At 49.2% G+C, this 21,584-nt stretch overlaps 2 protein-coding genes across 5 annotated transcripts; one reads left to right on the top strand and one right to left on the bottom strand.

The window, feature by feature from the left end:
• The first annotated feature begins 4,730 nt into the window (after positions 1–4,730).
• CARD8 (caspase recruitment domain family member 8) lies at positions 4,731–17,792 on the top strand. 4 transcript variants are annotated; one of them, XM_051781862.1, is made up of 15 exons: positions 4,731–5,097; positions 7,738–7,766; positions 7,992–8,045; positions 8,576–8,626; positions 10,072–10,119; positions 10,215–10,258; positions 10,380–10,429; positions 11,185–11,405; positions 11,486–11,736; positions 12,747–12,881; positions 13,146–13,284; positions 13,629–13,682; positions 13,796–13,879; positions 14,841–15,110; positions 16,193–17,792. In XM_051781862.1, exons 1-15 carry the CDS (start codon positions 5,069–5,071, stop codon positions 16,210–16,212), a joined length of 1,479 nt encoding a protein of 492 aa, XP_051637822.1. In that variant the 5' UTR covers positions 4,731–5,068; the 3' UTR covers positions 16,213–17,792. The 4 variants fall into 4 exon arrangements, with proteins under 4 accessions (XP_051637822.1, XP_051637821.1, XP_051637823.1 ...); XM_051781861.1 differs by having other exon boundaries at positions 7,735–7,766; XM_051781863.1 differs by lacking the exon at positions 4,731–5,097 and adding an exon at positions 6,890–7,656.
• Positions 17,793–17,875: 83 nt separating this feature from the next.
• Positions 17,876–21,584, bottom strand: IL12A (interleukin 12A). The gene is made up of 5 exons (XM_051781295.1): positions 21,312–21,584; positions 20,149–20,289; positions 20,009–20,050; positions 19,742–19,906; positions 17,876–18,040 (listed from the first exon to the last, which is right to left on the bottom strand). The coding sequence occupies exons 1-5, from the start codon at positions 21,582–21,584 to the stop codon at positions 17,876–17,878; spliced, it is 786 nt and encodes a 261-aa protein (XP_051637255.1).

The raw sequence follows: 21,584 nt of genomic DNA, 5'->3' as shown, positions 1-21,584 counted from the left end.
AAACCCCACAGCTTCTCCGGGCAACCTGTGCCAGGGCCTCACCACCCTCAGGGAAGGATTCTTTCCTGATACCCCCTCTATACTTTCCCTCTTCCCATTTAAATTTGCTGTGATGCAAAAAAAAAATAAGAGTTGGGAATAGAATAAAAACTATTTCTGCATTATAACAGAATGTGTTGGGAACTGCCTGAGTGGTGCAGCAGGAGTTCAGCAGGGTTTTCAGTGAGCCCTTTTGTACCACTAGGAAGGGATATTCCCAGCTTAGAGGCAGCTGGGCTCCTCCATCACTCAACGAAACCACCCATTATCGGACTTTCAAAAATTATTCTACGATCCCAAGATTTTAAAATTACTTTATTATACTGTCGATTTATTATTTTATGTTATTTTTTTATTGTTGTGGTTTATGATTATTGCAGTTATCATCTGCTATCCTCGCTGAGGAGCCGGGATGAGCCGCAAGCAGCTCCAGGGGGATGCGGGGCCGGGGAGCTGTTGCCATCTGCAGGCGGCTCCGGGGTGGATCACTGGAAATAATGCTGGGGATCCACTGCTGGGGATCGCTGAAGACACTGGTGTGGATCGCTACAGACACTGGTGTGACTGGGAGAGTGGCCGGTAAAGGGGTTTGGGGGCCGGGAGCCCCCAGCCCTGGGGAGCGCCCAGGAAAGCAGCTCCGTTCATTAATCCCGTTATCCCAAATCCAGGGGCGTCCTGGCTCGTGCCAGCAATGCCACGGGAGCAGGGCAGGGGTTGCCCCCCTGTGCTGGGCACTGGGGAGGCCACACCTCGAGTCCTGGGGGCAGTTCTGGGCCCCTCGGGATAAGGAGCACATTGAGGGCTTGGAGCATTTCCAGGAATGAGAATGGAGCTGGGAAGGGGCTGGAGCAGCAGGAGGGGCTGAGGGAGCTGGGGGGGCTCAGCCTGGAGAAAAGGAGGCTCAGGGGGGACCTTCTGGCTCTGCAACCCCCTGACAGGAGGGGGGAGCCGGGGGGGGTCGGGCTCTGCTCCCAGGGAACAAGGGACAGGAGGACAGGGAACAGCCTCCAGCTGGGCCAGGGGAGGCTCAGGTTGGATATTGGGAGAATTCCTTCCTGGAAAGGGCTGTCCAGCCCTGGCACAGCTGCCCAGGGCAGGGGTGGATCCCCATCCCTGGAGGGATTTAACAGCCCTGTGGATGTGGCACTTGGGGACACGGGCCAGTGGTGGCCTTGGCAGTGCTGGGGATGGTTGGACTTGATGGTCTTAGAGGGCTTTTCCAACCTCAACGAATCTGTGATTCTGTGATTATATGACTTTATGATTCTGTGATCAGGCCAAACATTAATTCCATGCTTTAGCTAATTACAGCAGGATCACACAGCACTTGTTTGTCCTTTGAATGAAAAACGTCCCTTTGCTGACAAAGGGGATTTAACTGCACAGTGCCTTGTCCTGAGCTGACAATTCCAGCCCACACTCTGAGCTTGGCACAGGGTGCCCTCACAAATTCCTGCAGGAATCTGTGAATGGCTGTTCTTTCAATACATTCAAAGAGATTTTCTTGCTTTGCATCCATTTAATGATCCCATCCATGGCTGGAACACACAGGCTCTTGTGCTGGGATGGAATCCAGCAAGTGCAACCAGCCACTGATGAGGCTTTTTCTTACAAAGTACGAATCCTTGGAGGAGGTAAACAATCCATTTGAGCACTGCCAACCCTGCAGCCTCGTGGCTTTGTGTTGTCATGGCTGGCTTTGGGCAGAGAAAGAGCTGGGACCCCAAAGTGGGAAATTTAGGGCATTTACATCAGTTTTCTTTATGGCTTTCTTGTTTCCTGGTCAGTGTTCTGCTAAATATATTAGTTGCTCAAATAATATCCAAAAAGCAACTGTATTGCCTGCTCTAAGTGGTAATAGTAATAATAATACTAACAATAATAGTAATGCTACTACTACTACTACTAATAATAGTAACAACAAAAAAAGATTAGAAAAAGAAAAAAATGAAGGAGGAGAGGAAGAAAAGAAATAGGAGAAGGAGGAAGAGGAGGAGCAGGAGAAGGAGGAGGAGGAGGAAAAAAAGGAAGAGGAGAAGACAAAGAAGAAGAAGATGAAGAAGAAAAAGAACAAAGAAGAAGACAAAGAAGAGGTGTCATTATAAACCTTTGTGCTGAAAAACCTGCTCCTGAAAACCCTGCTCAAACCTGCTGAGGGAGAGAGAAGAGCTGGCTCTTTCCCTCCTCTCCTCGGACACTCCTGTTGCCCTCCACAGGCTGTCCAGGCACTGGGGCTCTGGGATTTATCCCCGTTGTAACACTGGGCGGTCTCTCATGGCACTGCTCATTCCCTGCCCCGCGGCTGGGATGGATGTGGGATTCAGGAATGCACCTGCAACAGGGTGAAAACACTCCGGGTGCCTCCAGAGCCTGATTTTTAGGTGACAAGTGTGTGGCACCCTGGGAAGAACCTGAGGGCATCTCAGCCTGAGTGTCCCGACCCCTCCGGGGAGGCTTGGCCCGCTTTTCCCAGGACACAGGAACTCCCGTGCCTCTCCTGGGAGAGGAGCAGGGAAAAGCCCGGCGCTGCCCTGCGAGGGCTTGGAAAGATCCCTTCGAGCTATTCCTTAAATCGCTCCCCCTTCTGTCCCTGTCCTCGAAAGAAAGACGATCTGTGCTTCGGGAAACTGAGCTCCAGCCTCTCTTCACCTCCTCGTGACTCCAGTTTAAACTGGGAAAGGGTTGTTGATGTGAATCTTCTCCCGGTGGTGAATCAGACCCTCAGAGGGAAACATTTCATTGGAGCCTTTTGGACGGAGCTGCTGCGACCCCACAAACCACGTGCCTGGGCTGGGCCTGCCGGGGGTAATTAAGGGATGATTGTGCGTAATTAATGAACGTTCTGTGTGTTGTCACAGTAGCAGGATGTTTATTGCATTTCATTTCAGCGTGAGGATGTCTGGAAAAGCAGGAAAACGATGGCTCAGCACAGCCACCCTCAGCAAGCTCCAAGGGATGGGGCTGGGAGAGACAAGACACACCCGCCTTCCCTTCCTCATTTCCCTTCTGTCCTGCCTTTTTTTCCCTTGTTTACTCTTCATTGTGAACAATTATTTGCACTTTCCAACTCATGTCCTTCTTTCATGAACTTCTTCCTTCTCCTTTCTCTGGTGCCTTGGTGATGCTAACAAGGGGATTTCCTTCACTGGCATTTTCGTCTCTGCCCAAACCGACCCTTTAATTCACTTTCTCAGCGTCTCCCATGAAATGTTGGTTTCTGTGGTCGGGTTTTGGTCAGTTTTACACCCATCCTTTGCAGCCCAAACATGAAGGCTTGTTCCCATGAGCTCTCTGCCTATGTTTGCCTGGGGATATGGATTTTCCAGAATTGTTTGGCTGTCTGGTAACTGGCAGAGGGCTGTGGTTGGATGCCTTGGGGTGAAATGGCAGCATCAGGAGGCTCCCAATCCAGCATATTTATACCCAGGAGTGGGAGCTGAGCACTTCAAAAGCACCTGGAGCAGCATTTTGAGCCTGTGTTGACTCAAGTACTTACATTTGTTTGTAGAGCTTATCGTTTCTGCTGGGTGCCCTGGGCAGACACAGAAAGGGGTACCCCAGACACACCAGAGCTGCTTTGGGGTTGGCACAGGGAGAGGAGGGTGATGCTGTGATGTGGACTGGGGCTGGATGAGCCTTTGGAATAAGAGGAATAACCTTAAAACAAGCATCTGATACCCCCTCTTTCCAAAGGGCTTGTCTGGGCACAAACAGAGGTGACTTTGGATGTCTCCAGCCTGAGAGAACTGTGCCAGCGGTGGGGCCTGAGTGTCTGCAAGGGGGTATGTGGGGGTTTCCTTGCCTGGAGCTCTCCTGGAGGCCTGGAATTCCCCATCACCCAGGCTTTGCAGGTTCTCCAGGACTACTGGACTGCTCTGCAGAGGTGACTTGGGTGCCATCCTCTCATCCACTGCTGGCTCTCCGGGGTTTACTGCACTTCTCTGGGCACCCGAGATGCTCCAGGAGCACTTTACTACCAAAATACCTGAGAAGCTTTCATTCTTTTTGTTTGGAAAAAAAAAAAAAAAAAAGAATGCCAATGTGCTGCTGCAGGTTTGGGCTGGTTTTTATCTTTATCTTATTTTCACTTCTCTTTTTTTTTTTTTTTCCCTAAGCAGCTCTGCCAGTGTCTCAGGGCAGATCCTGACGTGCCAACTGCGAGGGCAGCACGTGACATTTTCCCTCCCTGAACTCCCTGGCGGTGTGTGGAGCTACCCAAAGTGTTTCCTGCGGGCAGAGGATGGGGTGACATCAGGGTGGCAGTGCCCTGCCTGCCCTCAGGGTCAGCAAAGGGCAATGGGAGTGGCACAGGCAGCTCTTTCCTCACCGGTGTTCAGTGCTTGGGTCCCTGCATGGCATCAGCCAGGAAACTGGTGGCAGTGCCAGCCCATGTGCCTGAGTTGGGGCACAACCTGCTGCCAGAGGGCAGGGTTAGATGGGATATTGGGAAGAAATTCTTGGCTGGGAGGGTGGGGAGGCCCTGGCACAGTTGCCAAGAGAAGCTGTGGCTGCCCCATCCCTGGAAGTGTCCAAGGCCAGGTTGGACGGGGCTTGGAGCAACCTGGGCTAGTGGAAGGTGTCCCTGCCCATGGCAGGACTGGATGGGCTTTAAGATCCTTACCCAACCCAATTCTATTATTCCATGATGATCTAGTAGGTATATACAATACTCCTAATATATAATATGTGAAGAATATGACGTGTATATATATCTAATATAATATATGACGTGAATATATATAAAAATATATATATTTATGAAGTCACACCATCCATATCTGCACCCCTCCTGAGGGAGGGGCGTGTGTAAGTGCCATGTACATACAAGCCCGTGTATCTCCGTAGTATCTCCGGAGCTCCTGAGCGCACCAGTGCACCCAGTACCCCCCAAAAACGGGTTCGGGGGGGCCGGGAAGGCGCTCCGGGGGCGTGTCCGGGGCGTGTCCTCTGCGCTCCCGGCCCTCCTCCCGAGGAGGCGGCGCTTCCCAGGCGGTCCCGCGGCGGGATCAGCGGCGGGATCAGCGCCGCGATGTCCGAGCGCGGGCAGGAGCCCGACAGGTGAGCGGGGCTGGGGGGCCCTGGGGACCCGGCTGACCCCCCGCCCGGCGTCACCCGGCCCCGCGCATCCTCCCGCGGCCCTCCCCGCCATCCCCGGGACCCTCCGCCATCTCCCGGCCACTCCGACCGCTCTTGTCCCCCCTGCATCCTCCCGATGCCCCCCTGCATCCTCTCCGTGCCCTCCTGCGCCTTCCCGGTGCCCCCCTGCACCCCCTGCCCTTCTCGATGTCCTCCCAGCCCTTCCCGATGCGCCCCTGCACCCCCAGCCCTCCCGATGTCCTCCCCGCCCCTCCCCGTGCCCCCAGCATCCCTCCCATCCCCCAGCATGCTCGCAGCCCCGTTCCCATCCCCCAAACCACCTGCATCCCTCGGCATCCTTCTGCTTCCTCCCTCCCAAGCCCCGCCCTCCTCCCCCCTCCCCATCCCCGCGCGTCCCCCCCATCCCGCACCGAGCACGGGAGGTCCTTCCCCTCCCAAAAACCCACATCCACGGGCGGGTTTGGTGCCCGGCCGTGCACCTGCAGCGGGGAGGGGGGTGGTCCCCGCCTTTCCGCGTCGCCGCGGGCCGCGCTCCGCATCCTCTTCCTCGGGCAGACAAAAGCGCCGAGCGAGCCAGCGGCGCTGCCGCCCCGCCCCGAGCCCCCGCCGCCCCCCCGGCAGCCTCTGCCCCGGCCCCGCTCCGCCCCGAGCCCCTCCTGACCCCGCGGTCCCTCTGCCCCCCGAGCACCCCCCGGCCCCGGGGTCCCTCTGCCCCTCCTCGAGCCCTGGAGTTGGGCAGAACGGGCCGGGGGCTTGTGCCGGTGGGACTCACGTGCGGCAGAGCCAGGCGGCCCCGAAAGGGCCGGGAAGGAGCCGGGAGCAGGGATGAGGCTGGAGAAGATGAGCCCGCCGGGGTCCCGCTCCCGTTATTGCCGCAACCCGAGGCAGCTGCGCCGCGAGCAGCGATCGTGTTTGTCTTCGTGTTGATCTCCTCACGCTCCAGCGGGCGTTGGGAACCCCCTCTCCCACCGGGATCCTCCGGCAGGGAAGGGCAGGGGCGGCAGCGTGTTTGTCTCTGCCGCAGTTAATCTTAACATATTAACAGTTATTGTCGTGGACAGTTATTGCCTGGACAACGTGCGTTTGGTTTGCTTGGTTGTGGGTTTTTTTTCTTTCCCTTTCTCTCTTGTTTTCTCCCTGCCCTCCGGAGCGCGTTTTGCGGCTCGGGAGGCGGGAAATGCAGCTGCGAGGGGTTAGAAGCCAAACGTGATTTAAGCAAACCTAATTTAGCAAGCCAGCACTTGGTGGAAGGGTTGAAGGGTTGCACAAACAGCTCTTGGCTCGTGTGCCGTGCCTGGGGAATATCCAGGCCTCGTCCAAATATTGCTGATATGTATAATTTTATTTTTTATTTTTTTTAAGATACAGTTTGGAAGCACAAACACTGTTGTGTAATTTCCTGCAGGGGGGGGAAAACCCTTTCCCAGTTCTTCCTGCCCTTGATCCACCGACTTCCAGCTCCAGCATGGAGCACCCCCTCTGCTGTGCTGCACCCAGGACCTCCCAGCTTGCATCTCTTCCCTTATTTTCTCAGCAATCCAATCATTAGGGGTTGGTTTTCCTGCCTCTATAATTACCACCTATTCATTTGTTTCTCAGTTTTGTGTTTGAGTGCCCCAGCGTGGCAGCAGCCAGGGCTCTGATCCCTGTGGTGGTGCCCACTCGTTCCATGTGCACCCTGGGAGCTGGGACCTGGAGCAGGCAGGTGGTGGATGCAGTGACAGCCTGGGAGGGCCAAAATCAGCCTCCTGGGAGGGCCAAAATCAGCCTCCTGGGATGGCCAAAATCAGCCTCCTGTGCTGAGCTGCCGAACAGGAACTCCCACGTCTTGGCTTCACCATCACCACCATCCCTTGGCATCACCAGGGTGGCACCGTGGCACACCAAAAAGCAAAGGGATAGTTGCTTTTTCCCTGCCTGCACGTGTAGGGCTGCTGTTCCACCCTCCCATTGGAATATTGCTGGTGCCTCCAAAGTGCAGGAGAGCTGGATGTCACCTGCTGCTTTATGGTGTCTGCACCCAGGGCCGTTCCCTCCCTCAGCACAGCTTTGGTGGAGCTGCATGACGGATGTTGTGGAGCTCCAGGGAAAGGTTTCCAAACCGGATCTTTGTCCATAAATGATAAACTCAGCAGATTTTCCCTTGTTAAGGGTGAGTGGAGGCTGAAGGTTGGTCTGAATTTGCCCCAGGCCACAAGTGGGGCTGTTGGATCCTCTGCCACATCCCAGCCACCGTGTTTATCTGAGCTTTGTGCCTCGCTGGGGATTGGTTGGATCGCTGCCAAATCCAAAGGGCGCCTGGCACGGAGGGCTGGGCTTTGGAAAAAGGGGCTTTGGAAAAAGGGGCCGGTGGGAATCACACACGGCAGAGCCAGGCAGCCCCGAAAGGGCCAGGACAGAGCCAGGGCGGGGGAGGATGTTGGAGAAAATGAATATTTAATCACCAGCCCCCCGTCCTGAGTTACCTCCCAGCCTGCAATTCCCTGGCCAGAGCCTGGGAGCGATGCCAGGGGGCGGGAGGTGGGTGAATGCTGCTCCTGTGGAAGCGTGGGAAAGGATTGGCAGCTCTACTCATGTGTGTCTCCTTTTGTCTTCCAGCAGAGCCGAGGCCCTCTCTTCAGATGAAAAAGGTACAGGAATTTTCCTTTGGAATGGAAAGGGCAATTTTATAACCACCGGCTTTGAAAACCTCCCTGTAAAACCTTAGTTTGTGGATCAGTTTTGATTGTTCATCCTGATTTTTAAAATCCTTTGCTGTTTATTCCCTTTCTCCGAGCTGCTGAGTAACAAAATTGTCAAGAGGAGGGGTTAAATCTTTGTCAGACTTGTATTCCCTGACTGCTTTTCCCTTGCAGAGGTGACATCCAGTGGCACAGAGGGAGAGGGCTCCACCGAGGAACACCTGGCAGGTGAACACATGTGGGGCTTTCCTCACCCTTGGGGTGGTGTGGCCGGCCCTGCATCCCAAATTTCCCCACAAAGCACGTCCCAAAACACGTCCCTTACTTTCCAATGCTGGTTTCTCTTCAACTTGCATTTGTAAGAATAATTTATTAAAGCCACATTTGGTGCATCCGCACGAGTCACGTCCCCGGTGGGACACACAGCTCCCACCAAGGCTTCTCCCACTTATGTATGTGCCGTGGAAAACCCTAATTTAACTGGGATGTGCCATGGGTGAAGCTCCAAAACAATCCCAGGTTGTATAAAGCATTAACATTGAATATGTTGAACACCACAGGTACCCTTTAGAAGGGCCTGGGTGACCCCGAAGTTTTCCACACTGCTGGGATCTGATGCTCTGATGCTCTTCTCTGCCTCAGTATTTTTTCTGCTCTGTTATATTATGTAACCTGCTGACTCACCTGATGTATCCAAACCTCTGGATGTATCCTTGGATTCATTCCACCCGTGCCTAATGGGGTGTTAATTTGTTAAGGAGAGGCCAGTTCCGAAAGCAGCTCCAGCAGCAGCTCGGAGGAGGAGTCAGGTGAGCATAACATTGTGATTTACCTTTTATCTCCCTCTGGAGATGTTCACTTTAAACCAGCTGCTTTTCCTGGGAATAGTCTCCCAGTTAGTGTAGAATGTTAACCCAGTGATGGCTTTTCCAGTGATATTTTTGGGAGCCAGTGATTTCCAATCAATGATCGAAGAGCAGCAGCTCGTGTTTCCCTCACCTCCCAGACACAACCCCACGGTTGTTTTTGCAGCACAACAGTTGTCTAAACACCATGAGGCCATAAATTGCCTTAAAACTTGGCAGCAAAGCTGGCAAAACAGGATGGACAGGAAAAGAATTAAAGGAAGCTGTTGATGAAAATTTGGTGGGGTTTGCACTTCCATAGGTTGTGCCTCCGGCAGTTTATTCTGGTTTTGTGCAAGACTATCAGCCTTGAGTTAAATAATTACAATGTTTTCCCTCGTCAGATGTGGAGGAGTGGGGTGGAGGAAGGTCAGGGAACGTGGTTTTATTGTGTCCTTTGTATTTGTCTTGCACAGCATGGGGAAGCCAGCTGGGATAAGTGATGCAGGAGGGCTGATGTGGGATGGCAGGAGGGATTTAGAGCTGGCCCTGCCATCACCTCCACGCCTTGGGATTGCTGGAGAGCTTCCCCAGGAAGGGGGGGCACAGGGGCCATGAGCTTCCATGTGCAGTGGGTGTTCCTGTTGTGATTCCAATCTCTGCTGCAGCTCCAGGGACTGGAATAGCAACGCCTTGGGAAGCAGCCAGCGCCTGGCAGCGTTGGTTGATGTTTGCCAGGCTGTTCCTGCAGCAAGACCTTCTCTGCCTCTCCAGAGGGTGTTGCTCCTGGGATGCCTTTGGGACAGCCTCCCTCCAGGGTCCCTCTCCTTGGGATGTTGGGATGGGAAGCAGCCCATCCTCACACTCCACCCGCCTTCTCCAAAATCCCCCCTCCAGGCTCCGAGCCTGAGGTGTCAGCTCCTCTTCCATTCAGTCATTTGGGAATTACCAAGGAGGATCCAGGCACTTCCAAATCACTTTAGGCACAAACACACTGCAGGCAGCATATTTGGCTCTGTGTTTTCCCTGCTCCCTGGGAAGGCTGGTGTGATTTCCGTGCCGGCTGGTTGAACTTTGTCCTTGGCACAACGAGGCTCATCCTGGGGATGAATATTTTTTTTTTTAACTGCTGTGAAAATTTCCAGTAGTTTGGGCAACTTCTGAGCTTTTGGCAAAAGTTGTGTCCTAATGATCAGGTTCATTCCCAAGCTGTGCAAAGCCTGCAAGGACTCAGTCTCGGGAATGTTTTCCTTAAGGCTTTATGAATTTAAGCAAATTAAACTGGGGGGGGGTTGTCCTGGGGGAATGAGGAATGTTCTCCTTAAAATGTTACGAATTTAAGCAAATTAAATTGAGGAAAAAAACCTGCTGGAGACTGAGGTATTTGCTGCAAACTTTTTTTTTTCTAGATGAAGAACAGGAGGAGAAGGAATCTCCACCGAGCTGCAATGAATCAGGTAGGAACAGATCTCCTGAGGGTTTTGGGGTTTTTTTTGCCTGACTGTTTAATTACTTTGCTTTTAATGAGCTCATCTTCCTCTTTTCCCGCTAGGAGAGAACTGCCTGCCACCCTGTGAGCATTGCAGAAATGAAAATGTAGGTTTAGAAGAAAAAAAAAAAAACAACTCATATATTTTGCATGAGATAATTTGCAACTTGTAATTCCTCTCTCTCACCGCCTTTTTTAAAGATGTATTTTTTTTATATTTATTTATAGGACCAGAAGGAGGAAGTGACCCCAAGGAGACTTGCTGGAGGACAATTTGTGTATGGATTTCTTTTTAATATATTGGGTATAAATTTACATTGTTCTCACCAAGATGCTTCAGTCTTTGGTTTAAGTGGGAAAATGGTAATTTGCTGCACAAATGCATTTGGAGATACAGTGAAAGATATCCCCAAATCTTTAAAAATAAGCAGTTTAGAGCAGTTACTTGTGTTGTCTCCAGATCCTGGTCCAAGAAAACTCTTGGGAGGGTTTCCTGCCTCATCTTGCTGCAGTAATTAACATCAGGCACATTTTTATGTGCTCATTTTAGTCTGAACACACATGAGGGATCTTGCCCTGCTTCATCCTCCCCATTAGCAGTGACCTTGCATTTTTCCATGGATCCCAGCCTCATTCTCCCTCTCTCTGCCTTGGAATTGTCCTCAGTGTGGGATGTCGGTGTCCACGTATCCTTTGGTGTTCTCCACGTTGGATGTTGAAGTTGTCCACGTGCAACGTTGGCTCTGACATCGAGTCTGAGCCTTTTGTGTGGCAGCAGCTGCCTCGGGCAGCAAATATTATGCAAAATGCTCATTTACAGCTACTTTGCCTACACTGGCCGGGCCCTGCCGGTGTTTAACTGTCTCATGGCAGCTAAAACACAGAGACAGGAGACAAAAACATTGTTGTGGCTCCTGTGCTGTTCAGATAAAGCGCTGGGGAGGGAGTTTCTCCGTTATCCCTCACAACCCACGTTTCCACGGGGTTTTTTGGTGGCGGAAGCCAAGCTAACACGTGTCTCTGCCCACCCCAGGCTGCAGCTGGACGCAGAGGGGACCTACCAGTGCAGCCTCACGGGCTTGATCTTCGAGGTGACGGGCCGTGTGAAGATCACCTACTCCCTGTTGTCCTGGAGCAAGTACGCCAGCCTGGTGGCAAAGCCGTGGATCGTGGGCGGGCCCCTCTTCGACGTGCGCTGCGACTCGGCCCCCGCCCTCACCTCCATCCAGTTCCCGCACTCCCTGTGCCTCGGGGGTGAGTGCCCGGGGGCAATGGGAGGCGGGATGGGGCTGTTCCCGCAGCGGGAGGTGCTGAGCAGCCCCGTTGTCCCCCAGATCATGGCGCCGGAATGGCCTTCAAGGTGCTGCACGTCAAGGGCGAGGGCGCGGCCATCGAGCCCTCGGCCGCCTACTCGGCCTCGCACGTGAGGTGGGTGGTGAGCTCCCTGTCGCCCGTGGGGCCCCTCATCCAGAGCCAGGAGCCTGTGCAGTACCACGGGGCTGTCATCCTCTACAAAGCCGTGGATGAACATCCCTCCCTGTCCTTCCGGGTCTACGTGGCCACAAACAACGACTCCTTCATAAAGGTGCGGCCCGCGTCGGGTGGGACGATACGGACACACCGCGGGGCTGGGGGTGGGATCATGGAATGCTTTGGTTCTGGTCCCTCAGAGGCAGGGACACCTTCCACTAGAGCTGGCTGCCCTGTCCAACCCGGCCTGGGACACTTCCAGGGGTGGGGATTCCAAGGGATGCCCTTCTCTCACCTCAGTGTTTACGTGCAAAGGTATCCATCTCTCCATAATGGGACTTCCATGCTGAGATGTGCCAAGTTAGGGCATGGTATTTAAGTAATTATACTGGCCAAGGTGCATGATATTTAAGTGATTATATTGGCCAACTTGCCTGCTTCAGCTCTTCTCCCAAATTCCACTGATGAACCTCTGCAGTGTCTGGTACTGACAGAAATGTCTGCTAACCCAGAGGATTTTCAGGGAGCTCCTCATAACCTTCTCCACTGCTGTGCTTTTCACATTTGTTTTATATAAATCACCTTAAAGTACCTACAGATGACATGGCAGGGCAGCAACAAATGTGTGATCTGCCATGGAGACAATTCAACCATTAAGACAAATCTATTTGCTTTGCCAGAGGCCATCCAAGACCTCTACAAGTTTATACATTCCCACTGAAAAGTACCTGGGAATTTGGGAAGGCAACTGACAATGAATTCATCCACGTGCCTCCAGTTTTTCCTGCTGCCAAAGATCACATCAGAAATGAGAAGTACAGAGCAGAGAGAAAAGAGGGGACGTGGAACTAAACCAGGATAAAATTACAGCTTTACAGAATTCTTGCAATGGAAAAATAATTAGCAAGTTGGTGTTGTACTGATGGTTCAGATCTAGCTGGGCAGGGGGTGTGTCAGGAACATGAGTTTATTTTACCCTGATACAGTGAGGACAGGGACAAATAACCTTCCTTTTATTTGAGATTGCCAACTCTTTTATCTCATTTCACCCCCATGAACACAGGTTTGAAATGTTAATTTCTTTGCTGAAATGAGTAACCTCGAAACCATATTTTTAAATTTTAGGACATCTCAAAAGCTGTCAAACATTCAAATAAGAAATTTGTTAAGATTGACAAGCCCCCTGTGTGCCAAAAATTACTGCAGAATGGAAAGAGGTACAGATTGGTTTGTGAGCCAGAAGCTGAAATAACTCCTGAGGTAAGTCCCTTAAACGACCCTCACTTCCTGCATTGCAACTTCATAGAAATATGGCCCAAAAAGTCTTTTCCTGTACATTCCTGCTCTGGCATTAAGGCCATTTCACATTCTATTTACCTCTTAGAACCCTAAAATTTTGGATGAAATCCTGATGCTACAACAGCAGAACTTTGAGAGGATTGGAGTTGGGCTCTGTCCCAATTATCTCCTCTTTAGTTTATGTTTTGGGTAAATATTGATTTTTAAAACATTTATGTTGTGCAGGAAATTGAATTTGTTGATGGATCACTCTTGAAACTGAAGAGTTACATTGAAGTGTATGTGGAGAAACCTGATGAGTTCACCTTGTCTCTGGTTGAGCTGGACTCTGATGCAACTGTCTGGAAAGCAAAACTCCGGGAACGTGAGTCTTTGGGCTTCAGGGAATCATGGAATGATTTGGAAGGGACCTTAAAGACCATCTACTTCCAACCCCCCTGCATATTACTGCATGTTACAATAAATTATTCCGTTATATATAATATAACTTTGCAAATTATTGCACTGTAACATACAGTTCTGTTGCCTATTTTGACGTGCTGCAGCATGTTGAATAAAAGGGGAAAAAAATCTCATTGTATAAAACCTCCTCTCAGGGGTTGGAATCCACCCAACAGCTTTGGTTTGTGCCTGAGAATCGTTGAAAGTTGGGCATAAAAACTGGGAATTCATCCCTCACCTTTTGTTTCCTCTGCCAACTCTTTCCAGGGGACTGGATCCATTATGATCAGAACAAAAATGAGCAGAAGAGAAGCACAGGCAGTAAGTCAGTTTGGGATGTTGGGGTTGGGGTGGCTTGTTCTCTGTGCCCTTCCCTTGCTCCTGTAGCTCAGGAGATGTGACACAAGTGACTTCACCTCTTGCTTCCTTCTCAGGTGTCAAAAAAAGGAAACCAGCCCTCAGCATTTTGGAAGAAGGGGGACTTTGTAGCAAAAAGCAAAAGACTGGTGGCACTGCAGGTACAGTCTCTGTGTCCTTTAAAATAATGTGTGTGGGGTTTTTTGTGTCCTGTGAAACTGAGGGGAGACCTCACTGCAGTTCCAACTTCTTTGGGAAGGGCAGAGGAGGGGCAGGGACTGAGCTCTGCTCTGGGGGGACCAGGGACAGCACCCAGGGAATGGCTGGAGCTGTGCCAGGGCAGGGTCAGGTTGGATCTCAGGGAAAGGTTCTTCCCCCAGAGGGTGGTTGGCACTGCCCAGGCTCCCCAGGGCAGTGGGCACAGCCCCAAGGCTGCCAGAGCTCCAGGAGGGTTTGGCTGATCCTCTGGGGCACAGGGTGGGACTCTGGGGATTGGCCTGTTCAGGGCTGAGGGTTGGACTGGGTGATCCTTGTGGGTCCCTCCCAACTCAGCACATCCTGTGATCCTGTGAAACTGAGCTCACTTATTTAAAGACTTCCACAAATCACCGCCTGGAATGCTCCAGGCTTGGGAAAGAGCAGTTGGAAAGCTGCCCATGGGAAGAGGACCCGGGTGTGGGGGTCTACAATGGCTGAACATGAACATGCCCATCCCCATGCCAGGTGGGCAGGGAGGCCGATGGCACCTGGCTGGGATCAGGAATACTGAGGCAGCAGGACCACTGAAGTGATTTTTTTTTCCCTGGGGTCGCCCCACCTCGAGTCCTGGGGGCAGTTCTGGGCCCATCATGACAAGGACATTGAAGGGCTGGAGCGTGTCCTGGGAAAGGAATGGAGCTGGGAAGGGGCTGGAGCAGCAGGAGCAGCTGAGGGAGCTGGGGGGGCTCAGCCTGGAGAAAAGGAGGCTCAGGGGGGACCTTCTGGCTCTGCAATCCCCTGACAGGAGGGGGGAGCCGGGGGGGGTCGGGCTCTGCTCCCAGGGAACAAGGGACAGGAGGAGAGGAAAGTTGTGCCAGGGAAGGTTTAGGTTGGATATTAGGAAGAATGTCCATGTCTTTTCAGATGGAATTGGAACAAAAATCCTGACGGACCAGCAGCTGATGGTGGTCGCAAAGCAGTTGGGGCGGCAGTGGAAGGAAATCGCCATCGAGTGCCTCGAGATGGAGATGAAGGACATCGAGGAGATCCAGGGCATGGAGGACGAAGTCAACATGCAAAAATTCCTGGTGCTGAGGAAGTGGAGGGACAGACAACAAAGCAATGGCACTGCAGAAGCTCTGCAGAGGAGTCTGGGTGACAAAGGATCCTATGAGCTGGAGCTAATGCTGCAAGGTATCTCCCTCTGGGTTTGTTGAATCCCATCCCTGTTTGTTGAATCCCATCTCAGCTGTGTTTTAAGAATTCCCATCAGAGAATTCACCAAATCCCTGGTGCGTGGTTGACTGTGTAGGTCAAAATTGTCTCCCTTTATCAGAGTGATTTTCTTTTTCGTGACGTTTTTATCGTTCCCTTCAAAAATCAAAATAAATAAAAAATGAAAAAAGAAATTAAAAACTGATATAAAATGAAGAATATTTCTGCACTGACTGTGTTGAGAGCACTCTCAGCATGACCTGGCTGTCCTGGCCAAGCAGGTCAGTGTTATACACCCAAACCAATTCTTGGTCTTCTCTGGAAGTCCCAAGAGGAGATGTTTGAGTCTTTATTCTTATGTATTTTTATTTGTTCTTATGTATTCTTCTGTTTTTATGCATTTTAATTAACACCTTTCCCTAACTGATGACTTAGCAGTTCTGAGAACTGTCCCTGCCCCTGGCAGGGGGTTGGAATTTGCTGACCTTTAAGGTCCCTTCCAACCCAGACCATCCATTCCATGATTCCATGAACCAGCCGAGGGGAATTGTCCTCAAAAACTAAATGTTGGGGTTTTTTACAACAGCAAAACCTTGTTCTTTTTTAATTCCTTAACTAGGACAGGAGAAAATGGCCTCAGGTTGTGCCAGGGGAGGCTTAGGTTGGATATTAAGAAAAATTTCTTCATGGAAAGGGTTGTGAAGCCCTGGGACAGCGTCAAGTCCCCATCCCTGGAGGGATTTAAAAGCCCTGTGGATGTGGCACTTGGGGACATGGGTTGGTGGTGGTCTTGGCAGTACTGGTTGGCCTTGATGTCTTAGAGGTCTTTCCCAACCTGATTCCATGCCTAATTCTCCCTAAAAACAAGCTGGCTGTAAAGGGTGGAGAGCTGTCCCTCCCAAACCTGTCTGTGCCCCAGCCTTGTGCTGCCTCGGGGGGTTTTAATACATTTATTATTCATCTGGAATATTTTGTAATGCAGTTTTAATTCACCTGGAATACTGCAGTGACTTCCAGGGCTCAAATAACCCACCTGTGTTTGTGTGTTTTCCTTCCCTCAGGTTTCTCAGCTCAGTGCTGAGCTGGAAGGACCTGCAGTGGGAGCTGCCCCATCCAGCCATTCCGCTCCTCTGGGATCTCACTGGGATTCAGGAAGGAGGATGCAAAGCATCAGCACTCAGAGGAAAGGTTGGGCTGGATCTTCTCAAGGAATGTGAATGAAATTTTGGATATAAGCCACTTCCAAGACTTCCAGGAGCTGTGGATCCCGATATCTCCGGGCTTCACCCGCAGGGAATGCCACCACTGCCGCCTCCTTTGAGCCTCTCCTAAAAGATGGGAACACTGGAAGAAGCCAGGTTGAATTGTTCGCTCCAGGGTCGCTACCTGGAAAAGATTTTCATTTACATCAGGGAAAAAGAGGGAGAAAAGTTACACAGGAACTGTCATCCCCTCAAAAACCCCTACTGAAGTGCCCGAAGCGGGAGGTACATTGGATTTCTCACGGATGTCCAAAATCAGGGAAGGATAATCCTAAACTTGCAGACAAATTCCTTTGCATAATCACTGTGTATATATAATTCCTGTATATACTCCTGTACATTCAGTCCTTGTTAAGCTGTGGTTCTCTTCTCTAAAAACCCCAAAGACTGATTTCACAGAAGCACCACTATGTACTCCAGGCAGCTTGGAATTTTCCCTGGGAATTTCTTTGCTACTCTTCTCTGTATAGTCTGTATTTTTATGAGACAGGTTTGTTTTTTTTTTACGTTGTATAATTTGTTTTTTATATGAGAAACTTTTTCTACTTTTTACTTGATTTGTTTTAACTCGAATTAGGTGCTTAAACTACCATGGGAGGAACCAGAATCCCTGGAAAGGCCCCCTACGTGCTACAGAATTGGAAAAGATTTGGGAATAACGTGATTTGCAGAATGAGAGCGGTGACCTGATCCGGGATTGTCTGATTTTTAAGGACATGGGATGCTTGGGATCACCTTCCTCTGAGTGTGTTCATGAAAGAAAAAAGCAAACTTAAAAAAAAATAAGGATTAAAGGGGAACCATTGACACTATTTACATATGATTTTGGATTTATTTTTTGATTTTGGCTGCTGGATGAAGCGTTGTGAGGTTGTTGCCATCTCTCCAAGCCTTGATGCTTCTGCTGCTGCAGCATCTCATTCCACACCTTCCACTAGCCCAGGTTGCTCCAAGCCCCATTCAACCCAATCCAAGATGGAAACAGGATTTTAAAATATCCCAGTTACCTTTACGTGCCAGCAGTATTCCAAGTATTTTAAAAATATTGTTGTTGTATCTCCAGGAACAACAGTCACTACGATTTTTAAGCCAATTTGAATTTTATTAGGCAATAAATAGAATAAATAAGGAATATAATATATCATAAATAAATCATGGAATAGGATATCCTGAGTTGGAAGGGACCCACAAGGAAATGGATTATTATAAATAGGTCTCAACTGGGGAAAAATAAGCTGAATAAATAAAACATGATAAATTAGAGTTGGTGCTAAAATCTAGCTTATTTCCTAGAAATGCAGAAGTTTAACCTGACAGTCCCAAAGGCACTGGCACAGCTCCCTAAAAAAAATGCTTTATGGAAACTGTGACTATTAAAAATTCCTTTTAAACCCCCTCCCGAGCTCGTGGCAGGGCGTCGATCCCGCTGGTTTTTTTTTCTCTCCGAGGAATCCCCAGGTTGGGTGGATCTGCCGAGGGCGCTCACAGGGAGCTCTCCGGGGAGCTCAGGAAGTTCATCATCCTGGAGATGGTGAGGGAGCGGATCCGGAGGGCCTGGAGCACCCGGCACAGCCGCAGCCTCTCCGGGAACGACTCCGGGCCCGCTCCCGCCCGCGGCTCCGCAACCTTCCGGCTGCTCTTCAGGGCCTGGCACAGGGACAGGAGTTACAACCATCCCACCCATCCCAAAACCTCCACGGGGCTTTTTTACCCACCATGGATAAAGGGTAAGGTTTGGGAATAAGAGTGTGTTTGTATAAGTGAAACACTGGGAATATTTAATTGTGTCATTGGTAGGCGAGGATGGAATTGGAATTATTTAATTATTTAATTAATATATTTAATGGTGTCATTGGTAGGCCGAGGATGGAATTGGAATTATTTAATTATTTAATTAATATATTTAATGGTGTCATTGGTAGGCCGAGGATGGAATTGGAATTATTTAATTATTTAATTAATATATTTAATGGTGTCATTGGTAGGCCGAGGATGGAATTGGAATTATTTAATTATTTAATTAATATATTTAATGGTGTCATTGGTAGGCCGAGGATGGAATTGGAATTATTTAATTATTTAATTAATATATTTAATGGTGTCATTGGTAGGCCGAGGATGGAATTGGAATTATTTAATTATTTAATTAATATATTTAATTGTGTCATTGGTAGGCCGAGGATGGAATTGGAATTATTTAATTGATAATAATTAATATTTAGTTATTAATAGGCTGAGGGTAAAAGTCGAGGTATTTAATGGTATGATTAAGAGGGTAATTTTTGAAATATTCATAGGATCAAATTTCAAGTATTGAATGTAATTAATAGGAAAAATTTGAACTACTTCATGTTAGAATGGGACAAATTTTGAAATATCGAATGAGATTACAAAACGTAAGATAAAAGTTGAAATATTTAATGTTATAATCAATAGGGCAAATTTTGAGATATTTAATGATACCATTACTAGACAGGATAAAATTTTAAATATTCAAGGTTATAATTAATAGGGTAAATATTGAGATATTTGATAATACCATTACTAGACAGGATAAAATTTGGAATATTTAAGGTTATAATTAATAGGGTAAATATTGAGATATTTGATACCATTACTAGACAGGATAAAATTTGGAATATTTAAGGTTATAATTAATAGGGTAATTTTTAAAATATTCAATGGTATTAATAGGATAACATTTGAAATATTGAATGTAATTAATAGGAAAAATTTGAACTACTTAATGTTAGAATAGGACAAATTTTGAAATATTTAATGGTACCATTACTAGACAAGACAAAATTTGAAATATTTAATGTTATAATTAAGAGGGTAAATTTTGGGGTGTTTAATGATATGATTACTAGACATATGACAAAATTTGAAATATTGTAACTAATAGGATGAGTTTTGAGATATTTAATGATATTATTAGCAGACTTAGGATAAAATTGGAAATAATGATACAATTAATAGACTGAGGATGGACAACTGGACTTGCCTTAAGACAAAATTGTCCCTTCAGAGGCTCTTTCTGCCCAGGAATAAGGATTGGTTTTAATAACAAGCCCATGCCCAGGTTTGTCTACAGACCCTTTAGACTGGACTTATCTCCCCAGGCTATACTGGGAGATCCTGTGCCAACACAAAGGCAATTAATTAAGGTTTTTTAATTAGCTTTTATTAAACCAACAAGCTTTTATCATCTATTCCCTCTACTCACTAATATTTATCACAGTTCAGTCCATCCATATTCAGTCCCCTGGGTGTGTTATATCCCAGTATTTGGGAGATAAATAGTGCTGGGTCCCTTTTATTCTGTATTTGCTCTATTTTTGAGGTTTATTCTGTATTTACTCGATTTTTGAGGTCTCTGAGGAGAGGGAGGAGGCAGAAAATACTCACTTTCATCATCTCATCGAGACTTGCCAGCACTTGGTGATCGTGGAAGTTGTTGAGCTCTGCCCTGTAGGCACTCAGATCCTCATAGATGCCCTGCAGGCATTTCCTCTGGGAAAGGCAGAACGATCAGGAAATGTGGGAATCTGCTGTTAAATCCACAGTGAGCAAAAAAAAAAAAAAAGGGATTCTTATGGGAAATTTGCAATTTACCTTATCAAAAGTTGATCCTTCCAGTGCTGGACAGTTCCCAGTCTGCAAATTAAAGCAGAAATGAGTGTGAGTTATGTGCCTGTGCCATGAAAATATAGGCTGAAACTTTAATTTTATATATATATATTTATATATTTTACCTCTAGACCTTCAGATGTGCAAGCTTTTATTGTGTTTGTTTGGTTCTTAGTGATATCTTCAGGATCAACCTCTTCAAGGGTACATTCAAATCCCAGGGTGTCGAGTTCCTGTGTGAAAAAAGGAATAAAAAAAGGGTCATTGACTCAGTTTCATAGTATAGTGTGTATATATATATATATATATACACTATATATATGTATGTATATTTATGTATATATATGTATAAAAATATAAATTTACATATATATATATATATGTAAATGCAAAAATATGGGATGGATCCCAGCTTAGCTGAATCCTAGGGATGAGGCTGTGTGAGGACTCTGGTTAAATATGAAAGGTAGAAAATAGACTGGGAATAAGCTCAGAGCTTTGCACAGCTTTGGTTTATGTGTTGTTGGGAATTGCTCTGCCTCTTCTGCTTTAAATTATTCTCTCAGTTGAATCCATGGAGAACTTTATGTCGTTTAAGTTTCAAAGGTAAAGGATCTCTTGGAAAGTGAAAAATAGCCAACACCATCCTCACAGATGTGTAACAGGGTGGGGAACAGCCCCCATGTAGTGCTTGGGGTTTTTGGGGTTCCCTGAGGTGGAGACTGCAAAGATAGCAGGGACTTGTAGCAAAAAGGAAAGGCTGCTGAGCAAACCCCCACCCTGAAGGGCTGAGCAGGGCAAGTGTGAAACCAGAGGGTCCTAAAGGGAGGCTACAGGGAATATCCACCCTCCTGGAGACCCTCAGCAGCCCCTCACTGCCCAGCTGGGCACCTTCACCTGCCTGGGCACCAGTATAGTCCATCACTGTCCTTCTGGGTATCACCACTGCCTCAAACTGCCCTCTTGGGCACCTTCACCAACCCATCACTGTCCTGGGTACCACACTGCCCCAAACTGCCCTCCTGGGCACCACCCCTGCCCCATCACTGTCCTGGGCACCACCACTGCCCCATCACTGCACTCCTGGGTACCTTCACTGACCCATCACTGCCCGTCTGGATACCATCACTATCCCATCGCTGCCCTCCTGGATACTGTCACCAACCCATCGCTGCCCTCCTGGGCACCACCACTGCCCCATCACCACCTCCCTGGGTACCACCCCATCACCCCACCCACGTCCCGTCCCCATCCTGCCCATCCCGCTCCCGCCGCGCCCCTGTCAGACCTTCAGCCTTTGGAGGGAGGTGTCGGCGGCCTCCAGCAGCTCCCTGGAGCGGTTCAGCGCCGCGGGGGTGGGCAGTGCCCGGGATGGGGTGGGCAGTGCCCGGGCCGGGGGCAGCGGGAGCAGCGCCAGGAGCAGGCAGAGCGCGGGCAGCAGTGCCCCCCGCGGGCCGCCAGGCGGCGCTGCCCGCCCGCTCCCGGTATTCCCGATGATCCCGCTGATCCCGGTGATCCCGGTGATGCCGGAGCCGCTCTCGGTGCTGCCGCTCCGCTCCAT

Source organism: Manacus candei, unplaced genomic scaffold (assembly GCF_025592945.1).
Source record: "Manacus candei isolate 608988 ecotype Guabito, Panama unplaced genomic scaffold, ASM2559294v1 h1tg000015l, whole genome shotgun sequence".
Lineage (NCBI taxonomy): Eukaryota > Metazoa > Chordata > Aves > Passeriformes > Pipridae > Manacus > Manacus candei.
Note: the sequence above shows the minus strand (reverse complement) of the source record. Positions and strands in the feature narration are given on the sequence as shown.